This window comes from Neopsephotus bourkii, unplaced genomic scaffold (assembly GCF_033783945.1).
Source record: "Neopsephotus bourkii isolate Nb327-2 ecotype Australia unplaced genomic scaffold, CSIRO-AGI_Nbou_v1 NB_873, whole genome shotgun sequence".
Taxonomy (NCBI): Eukaryota; Metazoa; Chordata; class Aves; order Psittaciformes; family Psittacidae; genus Neopsephotus; species Neopsephotus bourkii.
The window spans coordinates 2,717,430-2,740,293 of NW_026901367.1; the positions used below are offsets into that span (position 1 = coordinate 2,717,430).

Consider the following 22,864-nt stretch of genomic DNA (forward strand, 5'->3'; position numbering starts at 1 on the left):
CAATCAGACCTGGGGGTTAATAACGCCAGTTGGCAAACTTGTGGTGCATTTGGCCACTTAAATAATAGCCAGGGACAAGGCAGAGCTGGAAACAGCTATGATATTTCTGAGGAGGGAACGGCGGTTTCTTTGGACAGTATTCCAGAACTGCTCCTTCTCAATCGACACACAGAGGGCTCACAAGTTTTCTGATGCTTTCAGAAAGAACCATATGTCTTTCCCCACCAGCTCCAGAGACAGACACCAGCAACTCTGACAGGAAATCCAGTGCCTGAGAACTCGGGGCCTTCCCTGTCTCAACCTGCACACGACATCTTCACTGCTGGCACATGAAGTCTCCTTTACCTTTGCCATAGGCCTTCAGATGCTCTGCTCCAATCCTCTAAGCTGCTTCTCCTGATCTAGCCTAGTTTTTAAATGCCTATTGCTTAGCACATGCTTACAGCAGCTTTGTAAGCCGGGGAAGAACATCAGGCCAAAATAAACAGAGGAATCAGGTTGTTATTGCTTCAAGGCTCTGTCTAAGCTTGGCTCGCTGTGCTTCCCTCACTGCAATAATGGTTGGCAGAAAACAACACCCAATTCTACTTTCACTTCTGATCTAAATTATGTTGGACATTCTACTAAATCCATTCCTGGCAGATAGAAACTGTCTGATTAAGAAGACAAAAGCATCTTCAACATAAAGTACCAGGAAGTGGAATACAATACACAGCTTGGAGTGAAGAGGTTTCAATAGCAAGCCTAAGAGATAGCTTTGAGAATCCTCTTCCTGTTACAAGCTACTGCAGCAAGCACCAGGAGGATAATCATCTTCTAATGGAGTCATTCAATGCTTGTGGCACCCCAAAGGATGGTTTAAAAGGTGCATTTAAAGGTTTAAACTGATTTTCCTCTGACCCTATTAAATGCCACTGGAGCGAGCAGAGCTGCACTCCCAGGAAACACACATTTTACTGCATTAAAAAATGTAAGTTTGAGTGATGCAGAACCCCCATATTTGTCCTTATTTTGGGGGTTGATCCTGCGCACCCGATGCGCTCTTGTGAGAGGTGCCACCCATCCAACAGGCCTGTGTGGGCTATCAGCCTTCTCCCCTTGCTGGTGCAGAGCCTCCTTGCTCTGCACTCCTCACTGCCACGGAAGTCAGAAGTGTTCACTCAGGGAAAACCAAAGTATTACTACAGGAACAACAGCTGGGAGAAGTGAACACAAAGCAGGTTTGAAACATCCCACAGAAGCTAGAAACTGAGGAGGGGATGTGCAAAATAGCACAGCCAGACCCTTACAACCATGCAGTAACTACCACGGTCCCCACCTTACCAGGTCTGGCCTGTATGGGCTCCCAGCTCAGTATGTGGCTACTCCTTACCAACAACCACCACCTACATGGAGACGTAACCCCACCAGCTCCTACAGCACGCTTGCAGGCAGCAGGAAGAAGCACACATCTGGAGGTTGATACCTGCATCCATCCCACAAACTCATAACAGCTTCCACTTATCTGTCCCCAGCTTGTCCTGCTTCATGATTTCCAACAGGATATCCTTCCTTGTCCCTGTGCAGGCCTGACCCTGGGCTGAGCTGCTCACCCACTAGCAGTGCTTCCAGAAATCAATGAGCACAGCACGTGCTCATTTCCTCCTCCTCCTCTTTAAGATCCCCATCTGTGATAAATACCCGATCCACACTCCCCTGGGAGCTCTCTCAAGTGAGTATCTGATAGTAAGCCAACCGCAGCGGTAGGTTCCAACATCCCCTCTTTAGTTCACCTGGTTCTAGATTAAATCTGACTGCAGTGTCTTGCCAATGAAAAATGCCACAAATCAATCAAGTCTCACTGGTTCTTTTCCTTCAGGAGCAATGAGACTGTGCTTGTTGTTCCCATTTGGAGAGGAAATTGAGCTTTAGCTTTCTGAAGTGCTGCAGAATACAGTTTGTTTTCCCATGTCTTACAGTTTCATGAGGTTGACTCAAACACAGGCTGTAAAACACGGTGTAAGATTATTATTCCCCCCCTCCCGAAAGCCCAGCTAATAGATTTCCAAGTGTTTGGCTTTCCCCCTGGGAGTAAGGAAGCAGCCCAGTGAAATAGGAAAGCTATTTCAGTCCTTACTCTTTGCACTTCATTAACACCTAATGACAAGAGGAGATCCCTGAGGAATTCCCATCTGCAGCAATGGGAATACGGGTGACAAATGTCACAGTAAATCATCCAGTTATTGAATTAAAGGACATATTTTGTTCTAATTAAAGGTTGATGTTGGCTTGAAAAAACCACCAGTATCTGACAGGAAAAATAACAGTAACATCATCAACAGCGTAAGGTTTAATTCTGTGCTTCCACTGACACCCCAGTGCTCATAACCCTGGCTCTCAGCCCAAACTCCATCTGTACACCAAGCATTCCCAGAGCTGCACTTATCTCCCACCTTCCAGTGTTCTGGCTGGCCCAAACCCTAGGATGAACAGCACTTCTCCCTCCTGCTCCACTTCAAGCCCCCCCAACCCCTGCAGGACAAGCTCACAGAGGTGCTGTAGGGTGTTACTGAAGGTGCAGTGCAGCAGGAGGAGAGCGCTGAGCTGCTCCACAACCCCTCTGCTGTTCTCTCCCACCCTCGGGAACCCTCTTGGAGCTGCTTCCAGGTCTCACAGAGCACTGGGAGGGAGATCCCGCTGCTCCCTGCAGCTCACTGGGAAGCTGTTACTGCTTAGGAAGCAAAAGGGAGCCGCTTGGATGTTCACAGCACTACAAACACCATCCTGCTGCACCCTGAAGCTGCATCAATGGGAGGCATCAAATGGAAGCGTTTTTTCCACATCCTGCATGCTCTGTGTGTAACTTAATTTGCCTGGAAAAAGGGAATAAATGCTTTAAAGAATTTGCATGTATCCAACATTTACAGAAAACATCAGGAACCCTAAAAAAAACCTACTGCAAAAGCCAAAGTGTATTTCAATCCAATTACAGTTCCTGATAAGGACACTGGAATAGAATCATAGAATCCCAGCCTGGTTTGCATTGGAAAGGACTTTAAAGCTCTTCCAGTTCCAACCCCTGCCTCGGGCAGGGACCCCTTCCACTGGAGCAGCTTGATCCAAGCCCCTGTGTCCAACCTGGCCTTGAGCACTGCCACTTGAACACTGTGTGGGCAGCCACTTTGTAAGCACAACTGCTTTAAAAGCAAAGCCTAACAGGGGTTTCCAGCCTCCAGAAAGAGACTTACACTTGCTCTGTGCAGTACTGCTTTTCATTGTGTTAATGATGCAATGACACGGGCAACAGCAGCTCTCCAGTTAAGGATGATTTAATACAGCAAATGAAGACGGGTGTGCTAAATGTTTCTAAATATTAAGTAGGTCAAAAAGTGAGTAACTCTCCAGATTTAAATAAATACCTAAATATTTGTATTAAAAAGTAAATATTCCTAAAGACTTGGATTACATAAGAGTAAACATTCCAGCATATTTAAATAAAGAAGGAAATATTTCTAGGAATTTAAATAAAAAAGTAATGACTCCTAAGTGTTTAGGTTAAATAGTCAGGGTTTGCTGCCCAGAGAAGCTGTGGCTGCCCCATCCCTGGCAGTGCTCAAGGCCAGGTTGGACACAGGGGCTTGGAGCAAGCTGCTCCAGTGGAAGGGGTCCCTGCCCGTGGCAGGGCCTGGAGCTGGAGGAGCTTTAAGCTCCCTTCCAACCCAAACCAGGCTGAAGTTCTATAAATAAATAAAACATTCTAAATATTTAGATCCAATAATTACAAAGTAAATATTTCTGAAGATTCTATTTATTGGACACGTTTCTAACCCATCCTGGCTCCTTGGATGTTCACTGGTCACATCTATTGGGCAGTTTCTATGGGCCAGAGCCTCAGCTGGTGTGATTGATACTGGAGAGCCCTTTGGAAGGTGCAATGATTTATACCCCAAGCATCAAGGAGGAAAATCCCAATGAATCAAAGAAATCACACCGCACTTCTCCTGTCACTGCACACAAACACACCCTGCTTTTGCAGACTGTCATAAGCCCTGCTTGCTTGGTTTCCTCCATCCCTCTCAATTGGATCTTCACTTTCAGGGAAGTGAGGAGGAAAATCTTACTTATTTTCCCACTAAAGATTCCTTTAAACTCTCAATAGCTGCACGTACATGTACAACAAACAGCCCTGATCCTGCAATCAAAATGAGAACCCTCAAAGTATCAATGGTGTTAGGAAAAAACCCCATACCCAAAAGGGCCCTGATATGCTTTTACCTGATCATCTTTACCCCCTGCAGGAACTGCCCAAATATCTCTCTGAAGCGCTGCTGCAGCGTAAGGACATGGAACTGCTCCTCCATAGCTGGCAGTAGCCAGGCAAAAGCAGCTTGGCAAAACAAGACCAACATGGGTAGACAGTAACAGCAGCGCAACACCCAAATCCTGACCAATACAACAACCCCCCAAGAGGGGATATTTAAGATCACATAAATATCCATGAACACACAAGCTGCTCTAAGCAAAGGGCAATAAGACTCATGGCAAGAACTCCCCTCAGTCCGCAAATCACAGAATCATAGAACAGTTTGAGTTGGAAAGGACCTTAAGATCAGCCAGTTCCAACCCCTGCTATGGGCAGGGACACCTCACACTAAACCATGGCACCCAAGGCTCTGTCCAACCTGGCCTTGAACACTGCCAGGGATGGAGCATTCACAGCTTCTCTGGGCAACCCATTCCAGTGCCTCAGCATCCTCACAGGAAAGAATTTCCTCCTTACATCCAATGTAAACGAGCCTTTCCTGTTCTCTGTTTTCTCATTTGTGCTTTGTTTCTTTTCCTCTACAATCAGGGAATGTTTGCCTGTCTTAAAGATGGGCTGTGATGATGAAAACATATCGGGAGCAGTGAGATAAGAAGCTAATATAGGTGAAAAAGAGTCTTATGACAACGTAAGTTACTCAACTGTACTAATCATTGGGAAAATCCAGGGGGATGGTTCCCAGGTACACTGGAAAATGTACTTGGGTCGGAGCAATCCCAGGCACAGCTACAGGCCTGGCAGAGAAGAGATTCAGAGCAGCCCAAGGAGAAGGACTTGGGGGTGCTGGTCGATGAGGAAATGAACATGAGCCGGCTGCAGTGTGCGCTTGAGCCCAGAAAGCAACCGTATCCTGGGCTGCATCAAAAGGAGTGACCAGCAGGGCGAAGGAGGTGATCCTGCCCCATTACTCTGCTCTCGTGAGACCTCTCCTGGAGCATTGTGTGCACTTCTGGTGTCCTCAACATAAAAAGGACACGGAACTGTTGGAACAAGTGCAGAGGAGGCCACGAGGATGCTCAGGGCCTGGAGCAGCTCCCGTAGGAGTCGCAGGCTCAGCTTTGCGGTGATTGTGATGGACGAACGTTGCCCGGCAACACAGTGTTTGCGGCGCCGCCCATGGCAGAACCCTTACGGCCTCTGGCCGAGGGCAGCAGCCACTGGGGCTCCCTGCCGGGAGAGGAGCGGCAGGAGGCTGCCAGCGCCGGGAGATACCGGGTACGGCACAGGCTGAAGACGGCCGCAGCCCGCACGGGGAGCGAGGGCACGGCAGCCAACATGACTTCAGCAGAGGAGGAGTTGTCAGGAGACAGCAATCTGTCAGCAGAAGCCAGCACAAGCAAGCTGCCAGCAGATGCTTCTCCTGACTCTAAATGCCCTATCTGCTTGGACAGACTGGACAATGTTGCGTTTCTGGATGGCTGTTCTCACAGGTTCTGTTACTGCTGTGTCAAGGAGTGGTCAAAAACCAAAGCAGAATGTCCCCTCTGCAAGCAACCCTTCATTGCTATTTTCCATCCCATTCGTGAAGAAGACGACTCCGAGGAGTACATCCTTAGCCCTGTAGGAAAAGGCCCTTTTTTCGGCCCTGATGGCCGCATCATTCATCACCGGATCACCTCAGCAGAGGCTCCTCGCCCTGACCCTTCCCTTTCCCGCAGGACGCTGTATCTTCCAGTGTTTTCTGACCCAGCGCAGCACAGGGAGGGAGAGACACAGCAGGCGCTAAGGAGGCCAGCCTCAAGGAGCCAGGCTGGTGCAGAGGGCAGAGCTCTGCGGCGGATTCAGGTGGAGGACGTGATCAGCTTCCGCAGAGCTCTCTACAGCACTGGGGTGCGTATTCGCAGCATTCAGGGGGCTGGCCGCTCCAGAGACATTTCAGCAGAGTTCTTCCGCTGTAACCCTGCCTGCCTGCACAGGTTGGTCCCTTGGCTGGACAGAGAACTTACAGCCCTCTTTGGAACCTATGAATGTTTTAATACTGTACGGCGCCTTATCCTCAGCAATCTGACTGCGTACGATCTGGAAAGCCAGGCCTTTGCTGATGAGTTACAGCCGTTTTTGTTGGAGCGGACTGAACATTTCCTACATGAATTCATCAGCTTTGCCCGCTGCCCTTTTAACTTAGAAGAGTACGATCAACGCGTCAACTACGATTGGCGAGCACCATCGTGCGATGAAGGAAGCCGCTCACACTCGTCAGTTATTACAGTATCTCCAGATACAGCGTACTCTCAAGGCCCAGATAACAGTTTGTCTGTGACTGGTGTCAGCCAGGCTCCTTGGGATGATGAAACTCCAGGCCCTTCCTATTCCATTTCAGAAGAGGTTCCTGGGACTCTGGAGATGTCAGCAAGTTCTGATGAAGGCTCTGCTCCAGAGAGTCAAAGGGCCAATCTGCACACTCAGTTACAGGCTAACGCTGACTCCAGTGACAGCGATTCTTCCTCAGACAACTGTGTTTTTGTTGGGTATGTTAAGCCACCAGCTGAGAGGACACCAGAAGTTGTTGAGCTGTCCTCAGACTCTGAGGAACCCACTGGGGAAGACAACAATGAAGATGGAAAGGAACAGCAGCCAGTCAACTGTCACAGCTGGAGTGATAGTGAACCAAGCTGGAGTTCATCACCACATTCCACCACGGACAAGGAGAACCTTGGTAGCTGTGGAAGCTGCTTATCTCCTGAAGGTGAGGAGACAAAAGATGATGAGAAGTACAAACATCAGGTAAAAGATCTGACTTCACAGGTCTTAAGCTGGAGCCCCCCTCCAGAGAGTGACACAGTGTGCTCCCCTTGGAATCACAGACTGTCTAGGAAGAGAAAGTCCAGGAGCCCACAGTCCTGTTCATGGAACAGTCATGGCAGTCATGGGCATCGCTCTAGGAGGGAGCACCAGAGCAAAAGCCAAACTAAAAGGAAACGATCAAGAAGCAGAGGTAGCAGCAAACGTAGTAGGAAAAGAAGCAGCAGGAGGTCAAGGGCTCATGAAAGCAAAGTCTCTCTAGAAAGCCAGAGAGGCTCTTTCAGTCATGAGAGCACTCCATGCAGAGAAGGAAGCAGATCACGATCACGCAGCAAAGGCCATGGCAAAAGGAGATCAGGAAGCAGAGACGGTGATCGTTATTATGTAAAAGACAGTTCTCAAAGTAGACATGAGTGGGGACATGCTTTCTGTAGTCGAAAGGTGTTTGGAGATGGCTATGAATCCTCCAGCAGGAGGAGGACTCAGTCTAATGACACCTACTCAAGGCAGTCTCCGAGTCCAGAATGTAGGATACCATCATTTACTGAAAAGGCAGATCCACACAGCCAGAGGGGATTTCCTCACAGACACTACTACTGTTATGAACGGTGCAGGTCAAGGAGTCGATCCAGCAGCAGGTCAAGGACTCCTCTGAGGGGAACGGAGAGAATGAAAAGTGAAAAACCTGGTGGGAAAAGGAAGCACAAAACTCGCCACCTGGAGAATACATTCACTGAGAGCACAAATCGAGAATGAGAAAGTGACCCCTAGGAGACTTCCTCAGAATGTAGTGACTCCTACACACATGAAGACAGCCTTTCAGACAGTCAAGCAGGCAGCGACACGACACGGAAGGAAAAGAAAACACAGATGAGAAAGTCCAAGCGTGGAGATTGTCTATGAAGGAAAAGCAACAGAAGCCACAAGGTGACTTCAAAAGAAAAAGGATAAAAAGAAACACGGGAAATGTCAAACAAGTAACTCAATACAGTCTTTCACACAGTGATTACAATCCATAGTGAAGAACTGTAGCACACTTTCCACAGAACACTTCTTAAAGTTCTGCCGTTGTTAAAACTGCATTTTTCCTCTGGAGAACAAAACCCCCACCCTTATGTGATTCCTGTTTGTTAAAAGATGTCTGGGAAATGAATAAAACTTTTGAATGTCTACATACTACTGAGTCAATAGAGATAGAATATTGCCAGTATGGGACTTTGATGGTTCCTCAAGAGACTGGAAGTTACGATTTCATAAAGCCATCCTGTATTCTTGCAGTATTAAAGTGTATGTATGGAGTATTCTCCTGCACATCACTGGGCAAACGCCTCCAAGAGTCATTTAGAGCTCAATGGTTACTGTTTGTTCCTAAACATAGAGAACTCCGCTTTCCACCTCTCTAAACCCTGAGTATGCTCCCTTTGAGACACAGCTGTAACTGCTCATGTGAGCTAATGGAGGCTGCCCACACTTCCCAGGTGGGACAGCACTAACACAATCCCATCTGAAAGACAGCACAGCATGTTACCCCTTACAGCACCAGCACAACACAGGTGTGATGAGCTCCTGGCTTTTACTGCTTCCTTTGTGCAGACAACACGTTTATGGGGACACAGAAATCCTGCAGCAGGCACGGGTCACCCTGAGCCTTGGCAGGAAACCACAAGAGCCATGGAATGGTTTGGGTGGGAAGGGACCTTAAAGCTCCTCCAGCTCCGACCCCTGCCACAGGCAGGGACCCCTTCCACTGGAGCAGCTTGCTCCAAGCCCCTGTGTCCAACCTGGCCTTGAGCACTGCCAGGGATGGGGCAGCCACAGCTTCTCTGGGCACCCTGTGCCAGCGCCTCAGCACCCTCACAGGGAAGAGCTTCTGCCTAAGAGCTCAGCTCAGTCTCCCCTCGGGCAGGTTCAAGCCATTCCCCTTGGCCTGTCCCTACAGGCCCTTGTCCCAAGCCCCTCTCCAGCTTTCCTGCAGCCCCTTTAGGCACTGGAGCTGCTCCAAGGTCTCCCCTTCAGGAGCCTTCCCTTCTCCAGGCTGGAATCAGACCCCAAACACGGCAGCTCGGAGCAGTCACTGGCGGACAGAAGGACCCTTACCGAGCACACCGGCTCCTGAGGCGTCGAGGCCCGCCCTGTCCCCGCACTGCGGTGCTCGCCCTTCCGCCGGGCCCAACGGCGGTACCGGTACCAGCACCCGCGCCCCCTCCCCGCCCTCCTGGGGCTGCCTCCGCGCTGCCCGGCCCCGCCATCCCCTCACGCCCGCCCTTACCCTCCCAGGCGGGTGTCTCCGCTCCCGCCTCAGCCGCGCTCCTCCCCGGTAACCACAGGTAAAGCCCCCCAGCGGAATGGTGCGGACCCTGCTGCCCCAAACCAACATGGCCGCCACGGCCTCACCTCATCGGCCGCCGGCCTGCTGCGGCCATCTTGAGTGAGGGAAGCGGCGGGGCAGGAGGAAGCGGCCAACTTGGGCGCGAGGGGGGGCGAGGGGAAGCGGTGGTGGTGATGCCGCCATCCTTGAGGCGATGCTGGGCACCGGCTCCGGAATTCCTCCAAAACCCATCAGGTTTCCTTGCTTTTTGTTCCAGTTTTGCTCCCGTTTCACAGCACATCAAGGTCAGGGCCCCAGACCTAAACCCCCTTGGAGCTGTTGCCAGGGTTCAGTTCTCAGGTGTGGTTCAGCATCACCCTCTACCTGTGCAGTTCGGACTGCAGTAAATAGCAGTTCCTGGGGGGACCTGGGTTTTCCAGTGCTCTATCCATATGAGGAGTCGTCTTTTGAAAGAAATGCATGGATTTTCATGCCTTGTTTCTACAAACCTGAACAAAGAATAAAAATATAACCAAATAAAATCTATTTGTTTTCATACCTGCAAAGTGCACTGCTTGTCTATAATGGGCTTGTTCCTCAGGTGAGTTTAATACATCTCTTTACCTTACAGACCCATTGGCCCTGGCAGCTCCTCCATGGCCACCAGCACGTTATTGCCAGGGTGAAGAGATGGGTTTGGAGGAGCCTGATCCCAGGGAATCAGGGGTTAACCCTGTGCCTGCCTCCTTAAGCAGTCATCGTGCTTGGTGATGCAGAACCGGAGGAGTCAAAGTTGCTAGAATGGTGAAGCAGAATTGTGGTAGATGAGGTTCATCACATTGAAGACATTCTTGTTTAAATAGGACCCATAGAAAGAAAAGGAACAAAAGATAACCAGAGGAACAACATTTTGAGACTTGACAAGTTTCTGCTGTAAGGTCCATAAAACCGGCTTGTACTAAACGTGGACAGGAGCAGAAACCCCACTGAGGCTGCCTGAAAACAAGGGGCTACTCGCGGTGATGAAGAGGAACTCCAGGCCTTCATCGTCACGACCCCCTCACGACCACCACCAGGAGGCACTGCACAGGCGCACCAATGGGACGAATGCCAGAAAACGTAATACTAGACACAGGAATAGGTTTTCATAGAACCATAGAACAGTCAGGGTTGGAAAGGACCTTAAGATCATCCAGTTCCAACCCCCCTGCCATGGGCAGGGACACCTTGCTCTAAACCATATTACCCAAGGCCTCATCCAACCTGGCCTTGAACACTGCCAGGGATGGAGCATTCACAACCTCCCTGGGCAACCCATTCCAGTGCCTCAGCACCCTCACAGGAAAGAATTTCCTCCTTATATCCAATCTCAACTTCCCCTGTTTCAGTTTGAACCCGTTACCCCTTGTCCTATCACTACAGTCCCTAATGAAGAGTCCAAGTGTTTTGCATATGTATGAGGCGTGAAGCAATCCCATGTTTAGGGTTACCTATAATCATTATCTGTAACATAAAGGAACTGAGTGGCAAAGGAAAGGCGTGTACGCCTTTGGAGGAGCAATCCCCATGTGCCTCAGTGCTGAATAAAGCATACCTACTTTACAACTCTGACGAGCTGTGGAGGCTATCCGTGTATCGGTGACAGCTCCAGCTCCTCCATCGACACCAGCATGTTACTGCCAGGGTGAAGAGATGGCTTTGTAGGAGCCAACTGAAGGGGCTGGGCTTTGCTGGGGTAAATCCAGGCTCAGAAGCACAGATGGGGTCTCCCACCTCCCAGCCTGCTGTTCCTGCAGGATGAGCTGCTGCTTCCCACCGGTGACCCCAGCCTGCTCTCATGCAGCACACAAAATGGTTTCAAAGAGCTGCAGGCTGGGAGTGAAACACGCGTTTCTGAGCCGTATGACGGATAAATTCATCTTAAATGTGGTTTTTAACTGAAGTGCGGGTTTTGATCTTCACATTTTAACAGCTTGCAACAAGCTGGTGGAGGATGGTTGTGAGTCCTTGAGGAAATGTGCGATAAATTCCTCCATTAAAAATACCATCAGGAAGAGGCGGGTAGCACTGCCAGTTCCTCTGCTGCTTGCCTTTCCATACTGGGCACCCAAATCTGTACCTAGATCCTGTGCTTATCAGGCTGCTGGCCTGATACGAGAGCTATTGGATATTAGAACCACTAGATACTCAAACTATTAGATATTGGAACTATTAGACAGTCAAATATTAGCTATTCAAACTGTTAGATACTAAAATTGTTAGGTATTCAAAGTGTTATATATGCAAACTATTAGATATGCAAACTTATATATTCAAATATGAGTCAAACTATTGGATAGCCAAACTGTTAGATACTTAAATTATTGGATATTCAAACTAATAGATATTCAAAGTGGTAGATATTTGAACAGTTAGAACTGTTGGATACTCAAACTATTGGATAGTCAATCTATTATCTGTTTGAATTATTAGGTATTCAAACTATTATTCAAGCTATTAGATATTCAAATATTAGTCAAACTATTGGATGTTCAAACTGTTAGATACTCAATATATTGGATATTCAAACTGGTAGATATTCAAAGTGGTAGATATTTGAACTGTTAGGTATTAGAACTATTGGGTAGTCAAACTATCATCTATTTGAACTATTAGGTATTCAAGCTATTAGATATTCAAGTACTAGTCAAACTATTGGATATTTGAACTGTTAGATGCATAAATTAATAGATATTCAATAGATATTCAAACTAGTAGATATTTAAAGGGTTAGATTTTAGAACTGTTGGATATTCAAATTATTGGGTAGTCAAACTATTATCTATTTGAACTATTAAGTATACAAACTACTATTCAAGCTATTAGATAGTCAAGTATTAGTTAAACTATTGGATATTCAAACAAATGCTCAAATTAATAGATATTCAAACTAGTAGATATTCAAAGTGGTAGATATTTGAACAGTTAGATATTAGAACTGTTGGATAGTCAAACTGTTGGATAGTCGATTAGCTATCTGAACTAGTAGATACTCAAACTATCAAGCATTTGAACTGTTAGATATTCAAACTAGTAGATATTCAGAAGTGTTCTCCTGTTTATGGTGGAACAAAGACTCCTGTAGGAGAGAGAATAAAAATACTTAGCCTAAATACACGGAGTGCAAAGGCAGCTTGCTCAGGCTGGGCTGGGCTGGGTTGAGAAGCAGATCCAGCCTGACAGATGGCTGCTGCTGAGGCATGCCGAGATTCCACCATGAATTTGGTTTTCAACCCTGATTATTTTGTTTGTAGTCGGGGAATGTTTCTATTGTCAAGACACAGCTCGAGGAGTGGAGCGAGCGAGCCGCAATATGAGTGATCCATGCTAAAATGTCAGGATAATATTCCTGTATCTTAGCACGAGGGAATGGTGTTTGCTTTTACTTTATCGGAAACCTGGTCTGCTCAACAGTTCTCACCCAGAGGAGTTGGGAGGGAAGATGAAGTGCAGGCTCCTGTCCAATTTAGTCTGGCTTTCATAAGGATTGAGTGACTTGCTGCGGGAGCTGGCAGCCCGTGCCGCTGGGTTCTGTTGCTGTGTCAATCTTTGCTGAGCTGCCCAGGAGGGATTCTCCCGGTGCTCCTTTGGCACCATGGCTGCGCGGCTCCAGGCTGGGTTTCACACTGCCCTCTGCCACTGCATCACTTCTCAGGATGGAGGAGACGGACGTGACCCTCCCAATGCCCTGGGGGTGCTCAGATGCACTTCAGGGGTGAATCGTAGAACCCACAAGTGGTTTGGGTTAGAAGGGACCTTAAAGCTCATCCAGCTCCAACCCCTGCCATGGGCAGGGACCCCTTCCACTGGAGCAGCTTGCTCCAAGCCCCTGTGTCCAACCTGGCCTTGAGCACTGCCAGGGATGGGGCAGCCACAGCTTCTCTGGGCACCCTGTGCCAGCGCCTCAGCACCCTCACAGGGAAGAGCTTCTGCCTAAGAGCTCAGCTCAGTCTCCCCTCGGGCAGGTTCAAGCCATTCCCCTTGGCCTGTCCCTACAGGCCCTTGTCCCAAGCCCCTCTCCAGGTTTCCTGCAGCCCCTTTAGGCACTGGAGCTGCTCTCAGGTCTCCCCTTCAGGAGCCTTCTCTTCTCCAGGCTGCCCCAGCCCAGCTCTCTCAGCCTGGCTCCAGAGCAGAGCTGCTCCAGCCCTCGCAGCATCTCCATGGCCTCCTCTGGCCTCGCTCCAACAGCTCCAGGTCCCTCTTGTGCTGCTGCCCCAGAGCTGGATCAGGGCTGCAGGGGGGGGTCTCCCCAGAGCACAGCAGAGGGGCAGGATCCCCTCCCTGAGCTGCTGCTCACGCTCTGGGGGTGCACCCAGCACATGGGGGGTTCTGGGCTCAAGCGCTCACTGAAGCCGGGTCATGGGGAGCTTCCATCACCCAGCACCCCAAGTCCTTCTCAGGGCTGCTCCATCCATTCTCCATCATCCTGTGTTTGTGCTGGGGATTGCTCCAACTCATGTGCAAGACCCTTTGGCTTCCTAGCCCTGTCTCCCTCACCCCCAGTGAGTGTCCTGACTGCTGGATGTGACCAGGAGAGGGAGGATGTCTTATTTGTTCTCTCTGAGTCATTGATTATTTTCTGCACAGTTGCAACAGGAGGTGTCTGAATCCTTTCAGGCTGAGAAAGATGTTGAACTCAGGTGCTCCATGCATGGAGGAAGAGCTCCAGACGCCGGGCTGTTGTAATAAACCAGGATGCAGCAACCTGCTTCACCCTTTTAAACCAAACCACAGCAAAGTCCAGGAGAGAACCACGGTTGGGAGCCCAGATTTTATCTTGTCTGGGATTGAAGGAACACCTCCAGCTTTGGTCATGGTGACTAAGAGCAGGAAAAGGGGAGAACCTGGGGAGCAGCTCTGCCAGCTGGGTTGCTCCACTCTGGACACAGGTTCTGCTCCCAGGGCACTGAACTATCAGATTGGCAGGGGCTTGCCCGAGATCAGCCAGGACGTGCAGCAAAGCAGGGAGTGGGAGTGCAGTCCCCATATCTCAGGCTGATTTAAAATCCCATCCAGAGATGGGATCTCTGGAGCTCCCCATCACCTGGTTGGCATCAGGACATGGGCAGTTTGGCTCTTCCTGGTTGTGTTGCAGATGAGCAAAGCTGGGGTACATTTAGAACCATAGAATAGTTAGGGTTGGAAAGGACCTTAAGATCATCCAGTTCCAACCCCCTGCCATGGGCAGGGACACCTCACACTAAACCATATCACCCAAGGCTCTGTCCAACCTGGCCTTGAACACTGCCAGGGATGGAGCATTCACAACCTCCCTGGGCAACCCATTCCAGTGCCTCACCACCCTAACAGGAAAGAATTTCCTCCTTAGATCCAATCTAAACTTCCCCTGTTTCAGTTTGAACCCATACCCCTTGTCTTATCACTACAGTCCCTAGTTTCTGAGGTCCCAAACCCTTCCCTAAGGATGAGATAAAACCTCCTGGTGTTTCTCCCCTGCACAGCCTCATCCTTTCCTTATGGCTCCGCCAGAGGATGCTGCAGACTTTGGAAAGAGCCGCCGGGATTGCAGCCCTGCTCATCCTTTCCAGCATCCCGAGAGCTGCATCCAGTTGCTCCCTGCCGTAACCTGGACCTTCTCACATGCGGCATGGAAGGACTTTAACGTGCTTGCAGTCAGAGAAACTAACCCTGCAGCTTTGCTGGGCTCATCACCAGCTCCCACCGGCCTCTGCCAAGAGCCTGGTGGGCTCAGTCCCACTGACAGCAGCCCTGTGTGCTGACAGCACTGCCAGATGTGCAGGGAGAGGGTGCCAGCCAGACCTGGGCAGGGTAGGAGCAGATCTGTGTCCTTATGGACACCCCTTATGGGGCAGCTTCACAGCCGGAGCATGGTCTGTGCTGGGCACCCCCTTTGCCATCAAGAAAGCACAAAGACAAGGTAAAGAGTGAAGGAGCATGGAGGGAAAATACTTTGGGAAGGGTGGAAAAAGGCCGGTCTCAAAAGTTTCCCTTGGTGGGCAAATCCTGTTCAAGTGACCGCTGTGTGGGGAGGAACGTGACCACGCGTCTGCAGAGCCTTTGAGGAGGAGAGGGCTTCCAAACACGCATTCCCCAAGTTTGGAGCTGATGAAACCGAAGCCGTTCTGAACAGGAGCCAAGCCACCACTGAGCAAAGCTTGGGGCTGTCCCCGGAGCAGAGACAGAGCTTTCAGCAGAGTCTCAAAGTGCAGATTCCAGACAAAGCCCTAATGGAAAGCAAACAGCAGGCTCTCGGGCTGTATGTCCGCGGTGTGTACTGGTTAGCCTCTGATGCTGCTCTGCATAATGCATTTCAGCATAGGATTGTGCTACAAATCACACAGACCAGATATATTCCCCCATATGCTGCTTGTAGGTGAGGTCTCGAGAAGCAGGAGTTGTGTATGTCCCAAGATCTTGGTGTCACATGAAAAATATGAATTGGTGTCGTGGTTTAACCCACAGCCAGACAGCTTGTTACCCACTCCCCCCCCTTCTTGCCCTCCCCCTACTCCTGGGGAACGGAGAGGAGAATCAAAAAGAAATGCAACTCCCACGGCTTGAGATAAGAACAGTTTAGTAACTAAGGTACAATACGAATCACCACTGCTACCACCAACGACAACAATGATAAGAGAAAACAGCAAAGGAAAGGAGTACAATACCACGCGCCGAACCACCAGTCCGACCCGGCCGACCCCCTCCCCTTCCGGGTTCCCCCCCAGTTCCCCCCTCGGCATGACGTGCTGTGGTATGGAATACCTCTTTGGTCAGTTTGGGTCAGGTGTCCTGTCTCTGCTTCCTCCCGGCCTCCCCTCCTCCCTGGCAGAGCATGAGACTCACAAAGTCCTTGGCCAAACCAAAACATCACCTCTATCAGCTTTGTTCCGAGCCCGAAAGTCAAAACACAGCACTGCACCAGCTACCAAGAAGGAGAAAAAATGACTGCTGCTGCTAAACCCAGGACAATTGGTAAAAGTCCTCAGGCTTTTTTTGTCTTCAAAAGGTGCTACCACAATACTAAAGAGAAGCACGGTGTCATCCTCAGCAAGGTGGGATTTGTTTCAATGGAGACACTGGTGGCTGGAGCAGACCAAGAGGGAACAGCAGCTCCTCGTTACAAGAGGCCCCTCACTCCAAGAGAGACATTGAGGGGCTGGAGCGGGGCCAGAGAAGGGAATGGAGCTGGTGCAGGGCCTGGAGCACAGGGGTGATGGGGAAGGGCTGAGGGACCTGGGGGGTTCAGATGGAGAAGAGAAGGCTCAGGGGGGACCTGATGGCTGCCTCCAACTGCCTGACAGGAGGATGGAGCCAGGAGGGGCTGGGCTCTGCTCCCAAGGAACAAGGGATGGGACAAGAGGAACCGGCCTCAAGCTGCACCAGGGCAGGTTTAGATGGAGCTGAGGAACAATTCCTGCCCCAGAGGGTGCTCAGGCATTGGAACAGGCTGCCCAGGGCAGGGCTGCAGGCACCGGCCCTGCAAGTGTTCACACCCCGTGGAGACGAGGCCTCAGTGCCATGGGTTAGGGGTGGCCTTGGCAGTGCTGGGGCAATGGTTGGACTGGGTGAGCTTAAAGGGCTTTTCCAACCTGGTGGATTCCATGATTCTGCGTCTCCAGATGATTTCAAGCTCGCTTCCAGAGGGAAGGCTCTAGCCACAGCTGCACTCAGAAACGGGGTAACTTTGCATGGCTGATGGTAGATGACCCAGACTTAATGGACTAACAGCCTCTCTTGGATTTGAGCCTCCATGAATGTATGAATTGTGTAAGACCTGTGATGTTCTCCAAGGCTACGCTGGATGAATCGGTTCCACAGGGTAGTTAAATCATTTGGGGACACATCCAAAGCTTATAAACTCACTGGAAGGGCTCCCTCCGAGGTCAGGGGTCCCAGGCAAGACCCTCATTTGAGAAGGTCTCTCAGGAATGATCTTGGAACCAGGTCAGCATCACCCATTGGCATCATCAGAGCGCCTGCAGTTTCAGCTCTGGCTTGTGAATTCCGGGTGCAGACCAATGCTTTTCCCAACTCATTTGTCTCTGTAGCTCATTCCTGGGCTTAGGCATTTGCAATAGGATATATATTCCCACAGCTTCCCAGAGGGGGGATGGCTGCTTTTGAGTGAATTCACCACAATCCTGACACAGTGCTCTTGACAAGTGGCCTGTGAGGTCGATGGAGGACCAAATGTAAGAGGAGCATCACCGGATGGTTTCGCTCTGTTAGGAAATCAATCCCTGCGCAGCTCGTTTGCTACGTGCCCTTGTTCATTACACACAGTTAAGCTGCTGGCACATCCTGAACTTCTGCTTCTCCCTGAACCTGCCAGAGAAGCAAAATATTTTAACCCCTGCTAAACTACAGCATCAAACACAGTGGCTTTGGAAGCATAGGATTGCCTATCCCGCTCCAGGACATGCTGAAGGTCTGAGTCAGCTCTGGAGAGCTCAGGCAAGCTTTTCCTCTCTACACAACCCCTTCTTTAACTCCATAACTCTTCATATGTCCAGTCAAGCCCATATTATAGAATAGTTTGGGTTGGAAAGGACCTTAAGATCATCAAGTTCCAACCCCCTGCCATGGGCAGGGACACCTCACACTAAACCATGGCACCCAAGGCTCTGTCCAACCTGGCCTTGAACACTGCTAGGGATGGAGCATTCACAACCTCCCTGGGCAACCCATTCCAGTGCCTCACCACCCTCACAGGAAAGTATTTCCTCCTTAGATCCAATCTAAACTTCCCCTGTTTCAGTCTGAACCCATCACCCCTTGTCCTGCCACTACAGTCCCTAATGAAGAGTCCCTCCCCAGCATCCCTATAGGCCCCTTCAGACACTGGAACTGCTCTGAGGTCTCCACGCAGCTTCTCTTCTCCAGGCTGAACAGCCCCAACTTTCTCAGCCTGTCTCCATACAGGAGGTGCTCCAGCCCCTGAGCATCCTCGTGGCCTCCTCTGGACTTGTTCCAACAGATCCATGTCCTTTTTATGTTGAGGACACCAGAACTATTCAACTAGTTCAACTAGGACACCAGGACATACTCAACTAGTTTGATGAGTCTGGGCTTTATAAAAGGTTATGAAGACCTTGTTCCTGTGTCAGAAATCTCCAAAGCAGGTGGGTGATGTTCAGTCTCTGGCTAACAGAGGCTGCTGATATCTGCAGGATGCTGGAGCTTTCTCCTCTTGGAAACAAGCTGCCTCCTGTTTAGTTCCAGTCACTTAAATATAAACCATGCAATCAGCAGAAAGCAAAACCCCAACATTTTTCTTGCTCTCCTACTTAGGCAGGCCAAATGGACTGCAGAGGATCACAGAGCATCAGCTCAGATTCGCACCTTGCTCCCAGCCAAGAGAAATAAACCAGAACCACCCCCCCCCCAAGCTAGTCTGAATGGCAAGAAACCAGCAGTCCCTTGCCAGATTCACAGTCCCAGCCCTGCTCTGCTCATGTTGTCATCCCTTATGTTGACCAAGCCTTGTATTAAAATAGCTGCTGATTCCATGAAGGTGCTGGTGGACAAACTCCACCTGCTGACTGAGGAGGCTTTAGAGGGAAGAAATCAATCCAAATCCGTTGGATGGGGCTCTTTCCTAATGACTAGCTGCGTTGTCCTTTGATCCCCAAAAGCAGCATTGCCTTGCAAGACCCCAAACTCCCTCTGTGAAGCCCAAGCAAGCAGAAGGTCACCCCTGGTACCTGCAGGATGCATCCAGCATCTAGATCCCTGCTGTGCACCAAGGTTCATCCCTAAAGCTGGCCTACAGCTTGGGAGCAAGCAATAGTGGGGCAAGGCAAGACCTAGGTACCTTCCATGGAGCTCTTCCTCAGCCAAGCTTTTTCTGCCATAAGGAAAACAAAAGTCAATTGTGCCTCTGACCGTAATCCAATATTGTAATTATGTGGTTAGTGATTTTGCCAAGGACTCAATTTGTGTTCCTGTACCCATCCGAGTCCTGCTTCATGTACTGCAGATCCAAAGGAATCATGGAATCATGGAATGGTTTGTGTTGAAGGGACCTCAAAGCTCCTCCAGCTCCAACCCCTGACCACTGACCCGTGTCAATCCCCCGAGCCAGATCAGCCCTCCCTGGTATTAGTCACCCATCTGCTCAGGCAGTGTGACCCCCGGATGGACAGCGAGAGGGATAACACAGTGGGGTGAGCATCGTTTGAGAAGCAGTTCCATAGGCAAGGATTGAGCTGTACAAACAATGGGAAAAGAGGTGAAATGAAAGCACTGCTCGGAGCCAAAAGGCTGAAGGTCTCTTCCCCAACCTGCTCTTTTACCCCTGAGGCTGGCATAGACCTGAGCTACACAGGGGGACCCTGCCCACAGGAGGTGGGAATTGCCCATTGTCTTGGGCTTGAAGACTCTCGGGCTATGACTGTACTAAGCAATTTAATGCTGCTCGAGCCCTGTTCTGGGACCAGCTTCCATCTATGGCATTGAACGCTCCATCTCCCACACACGTGGGCCTTTTGGCATGTCCAAGCAGAACTGGGATATCCCGGAACCCCAGACTGGTTTGGGTTGGAAGGGACCTTAAAGCTCCTCCAGTTTAATGTCCTGCCACAGGCAGGGACCCCTTCCACTGGAGCAGCTTGCTCCAAGCCCCTGTGTCCAACCTGGCCTTGAACACTGCCAAACACAAACCATGTAGATAAGGCCTCAGTGCCAGGGGTTAGTGGTGGCCTTGGCAGTGCTGGGCAATGGTTGGACCTGATGAGCTTAAAGGGCTTTTCCAACCCGGCTGATTCCATGATTCCATGACATTGCTTGGAAACAGATGAGAATTTGGGTTTGGATCTGGTTGCTCCCTCTGGAGTGGGTAGAGCGGACATCCTGGACTGAGTGTCCTCAGGGAGCTGCCATCAGCTCGGAGCTTTCTGCTGTGGGTGTGCTCCCACCTCCAACTGCTCTGGCCTGTTCCCTGCCGGGGATGAGAACATGCCTGTTTTATCAGCAGCTGGGTGTGGAGGTCCTGGGGATGAGTACACAGGCAGCAAGGCTGGAGAAAGAAACACCTGGAGGATATTTCGGGAAGGCTCTCCATTAATCATAGTCTGTGTGTTCAGGAAGGTTCCCAGAGCCCAGCTGCGGAGCTTGGATCGTGAGGAGCATTCCCGGAGGCTGCATCTGTCCTCAGCAGGTTTTAATCATCACTGTAACCCTGGCTTTGCAGCATGGATGCTGGGAAATGATGTCCCTTCCCTGCATCAGCTGGTAGCAGCTTTGAAGAACAAACCATCGTGAGGTGACCGAGGTGTCTTGGTCACAGGCCACATCTGCATGAATTTAGGTGCATGTCAATTGTCCAACTGAGGAGATCATAGAACCCCAGCCTGGTTTGGGTTGAAGGGAGCTTAAAGCCCATCCAGCTCCAACCCCTGCCACGGGCAGGGACCCCTTCCACTGGAGCAGCTTGCTCCAAGCCCCTGTGTCCAACCTGGCCTTGAGCACTGCCAGGGATGGGGCAGCCACAGCTTCTCTGGGCACCCTGTGCCAGCACCTCAGCACCCTCACAGGGAAGAGCTTCTGCTTAGGAGCTCATCCCAATGTCCCCTCTGGCAGGTTAAAAGAGGGTGGACTCAAAGGTTCAGCTGCTTGAAAATGTGCCAGTGCATCTGCAGGGCGTCTGCTCTAGGGTGTGCCAAGGCACGGCAGGAATGAGCTTTAACTGCTAAATGCATCTGAAATGTCATCTGAGGTTGCTTTGGGTTTCAAGCCGCTCACCCCAAAGCACGCGACCTCCCTTCTGCGGTGGGTGTCCCAGATACTGGGCAGGAAGTGGTCATCACCATAGGAATGGACATTCCCTGGTCCTAACTTCCAGGTCTTGCAGCATCGCATTCTTCCTTTGGCCAGGAATCTGGGTTAAAGTCAGCACAAGTAGCCACATGTGGAGCTCTGGGACTTCATCCAAGAAACCAGATACCTCTGCCCTGCAGTACAAACAAACAAGCAACACGCTGCAGAGGGGGGAAGAAGAGATAACACAGAGGAGACGAGCAGGAGAAGGGGATGCGACAGCAGGAGAGAGGGAGAAGTTGAGGGCAAGCGGTTTGGGCTGGTGCACTGGAAGGAAAGCTGCCCTCTGAAAGCCTTCAGTGGTGCTCCAGAGCCCTGCTGCTGGCCCTGGGCTCCAGCCACTGTCTGGAGGTGGGATGATAATGTAAACCTCCTTTTCTTACTGGGAGGGTGGTTGAGCACTGGAGCAGGGTGCCCAGTGATGGGCAGCTCCATCCTTGGAGATACTCAACAGCCATCCACACATGGTCCTGGGAAGCAGCTCTGGAGACCCTCTTGGAGCAGGGGCTGGGGTTGGCTCAGGGAATGAACTCTATTTATATACCAGTGTCACCTCTGCATTCCCTGCCTCAGGAAAACCACCCCATGCGAGGCAGCCACATGTCAGGAGGATGCAGGATGAAAGCCACAGGTTTTATTGGCACAAGATATAGAATTCCTGCCTGGTTTAGGTTGGAAGGGGCCTTAAAGCCCATTCAGCTCCATGGGCAGGGACCCCTTCCACTGGAGCAGCTTGCTCCAAGCCCCTGTGTCCAACCTGGCCTTGAGCACTGCCAGGGATGGGGCAGCCACAGCTTCTCTGGGCACCCTGTGCCAGCGCCTCAGCACCCTCACAGGGAAGAGCTTCTGCCTAAGAGCTCAGCTCAGTCTCCCCTCGGGCAGGTTCAAGCCATTCCCCTTGGACTGTCCCTACCTGCCCTAAATGTCCATTACATACATTACTGGAGCAAAGGACCAGCTTTGCCCCTTCCCACCTTCCCAGGGGAGCCAGACCCACCTCCTCATCAAGCAGAACAACGTTCTGATTTATTCATAGAATCATAGAATCATAGAATAGTTCGGGTTGGAAAGGACCTTAAGATCATCCAGTTCCAACCCCCCTGCCATGGGCAGGGACACCTCACACTAAACCATGGCACCCAAGGCTCTGTCCAACCTGGCCTTGAACACTGCCAGGGATGGAGCATTCACAACCTCCCTGGGCAACCCATTCCAGTGCCTCAGCACCCTCACAGGAAAGAATTTCCTCCTTATATCCAATCTCAGCTTCCCCTGTTTCAGTTTTAACCCATTACCCCTTGTCCTGGCACTACAGTCCCTTCACTCCTCTTTGCTATTATTCTACACGGGAAATAATGAATTATTTCCCATCCAAGCATGGAGCCTTGGGGACTGGAGAGGGCAGGGAGGGCTTAGGGGAAAAGCAGAACTTGCTTGGGAGGAGTCCAAAACCAACCCATTTGTTAACTTCCAGCATGAAACCTCCCTCCTCCTTTTCTGTGTTTAATGGCCATGCTGGGAACGAGCGTGGATGGTTAAAAGGGGATTAATTGTGTTTTTAATGAGCTGGAACATTCCACTTGCACAGAAACCAAAGCTCGCTGCGGACTGTGCAGGATCACGAAGCTCCATCCCTGTTTGCTGCCCGTGTTGGCCTGGAGGGATGGCTTTGTGGC

The 22,864-nt window shown here is 50.5% G+C and overlaps 2 protein-coding genes across 4 annotated transcripts in view; one reads left to right on the forward strand and one right to left on the reverse strand.

Moving 5' to 3' along the window:
* The window catches only part of LOC133214171 (GDNF-inducible zinc finger protein 1-like), an 18,487-nt gene extending 8,975 nt beyond the window's left edge, over positions 1–9,512 (reverse strand). Inside the window, exon 1 of one of the 3 annotated variants that reach the window (XM_061356908.1) lies at positions 9,315–9,512. The gene's annotated coding sequence lies outside the window, so the exon portion shown is untranslated. Of the gene's footprint in view, positions 1–9,142; positions 9,211–9,314 lie in introns of those variants that run through there. The other 2 variants (XM_061356910.1, XM_061356909.1) reach the window with 2 other exon arrangements.
* On the forward strand, positions 5,420–8,051 carry LOC133214116 (E3 ubiquitin-protein ligase Topors-like). Its single transcript, XM_061356803.1, is given in 2 exon segments — positions 5,420–7,921; positions 7,923–8,051. Coding segments are annotated over 2 exon segments (2,631 nt in total).
* Positions 9,513–22,864: the final 13,352 nt, after the last annotated feature.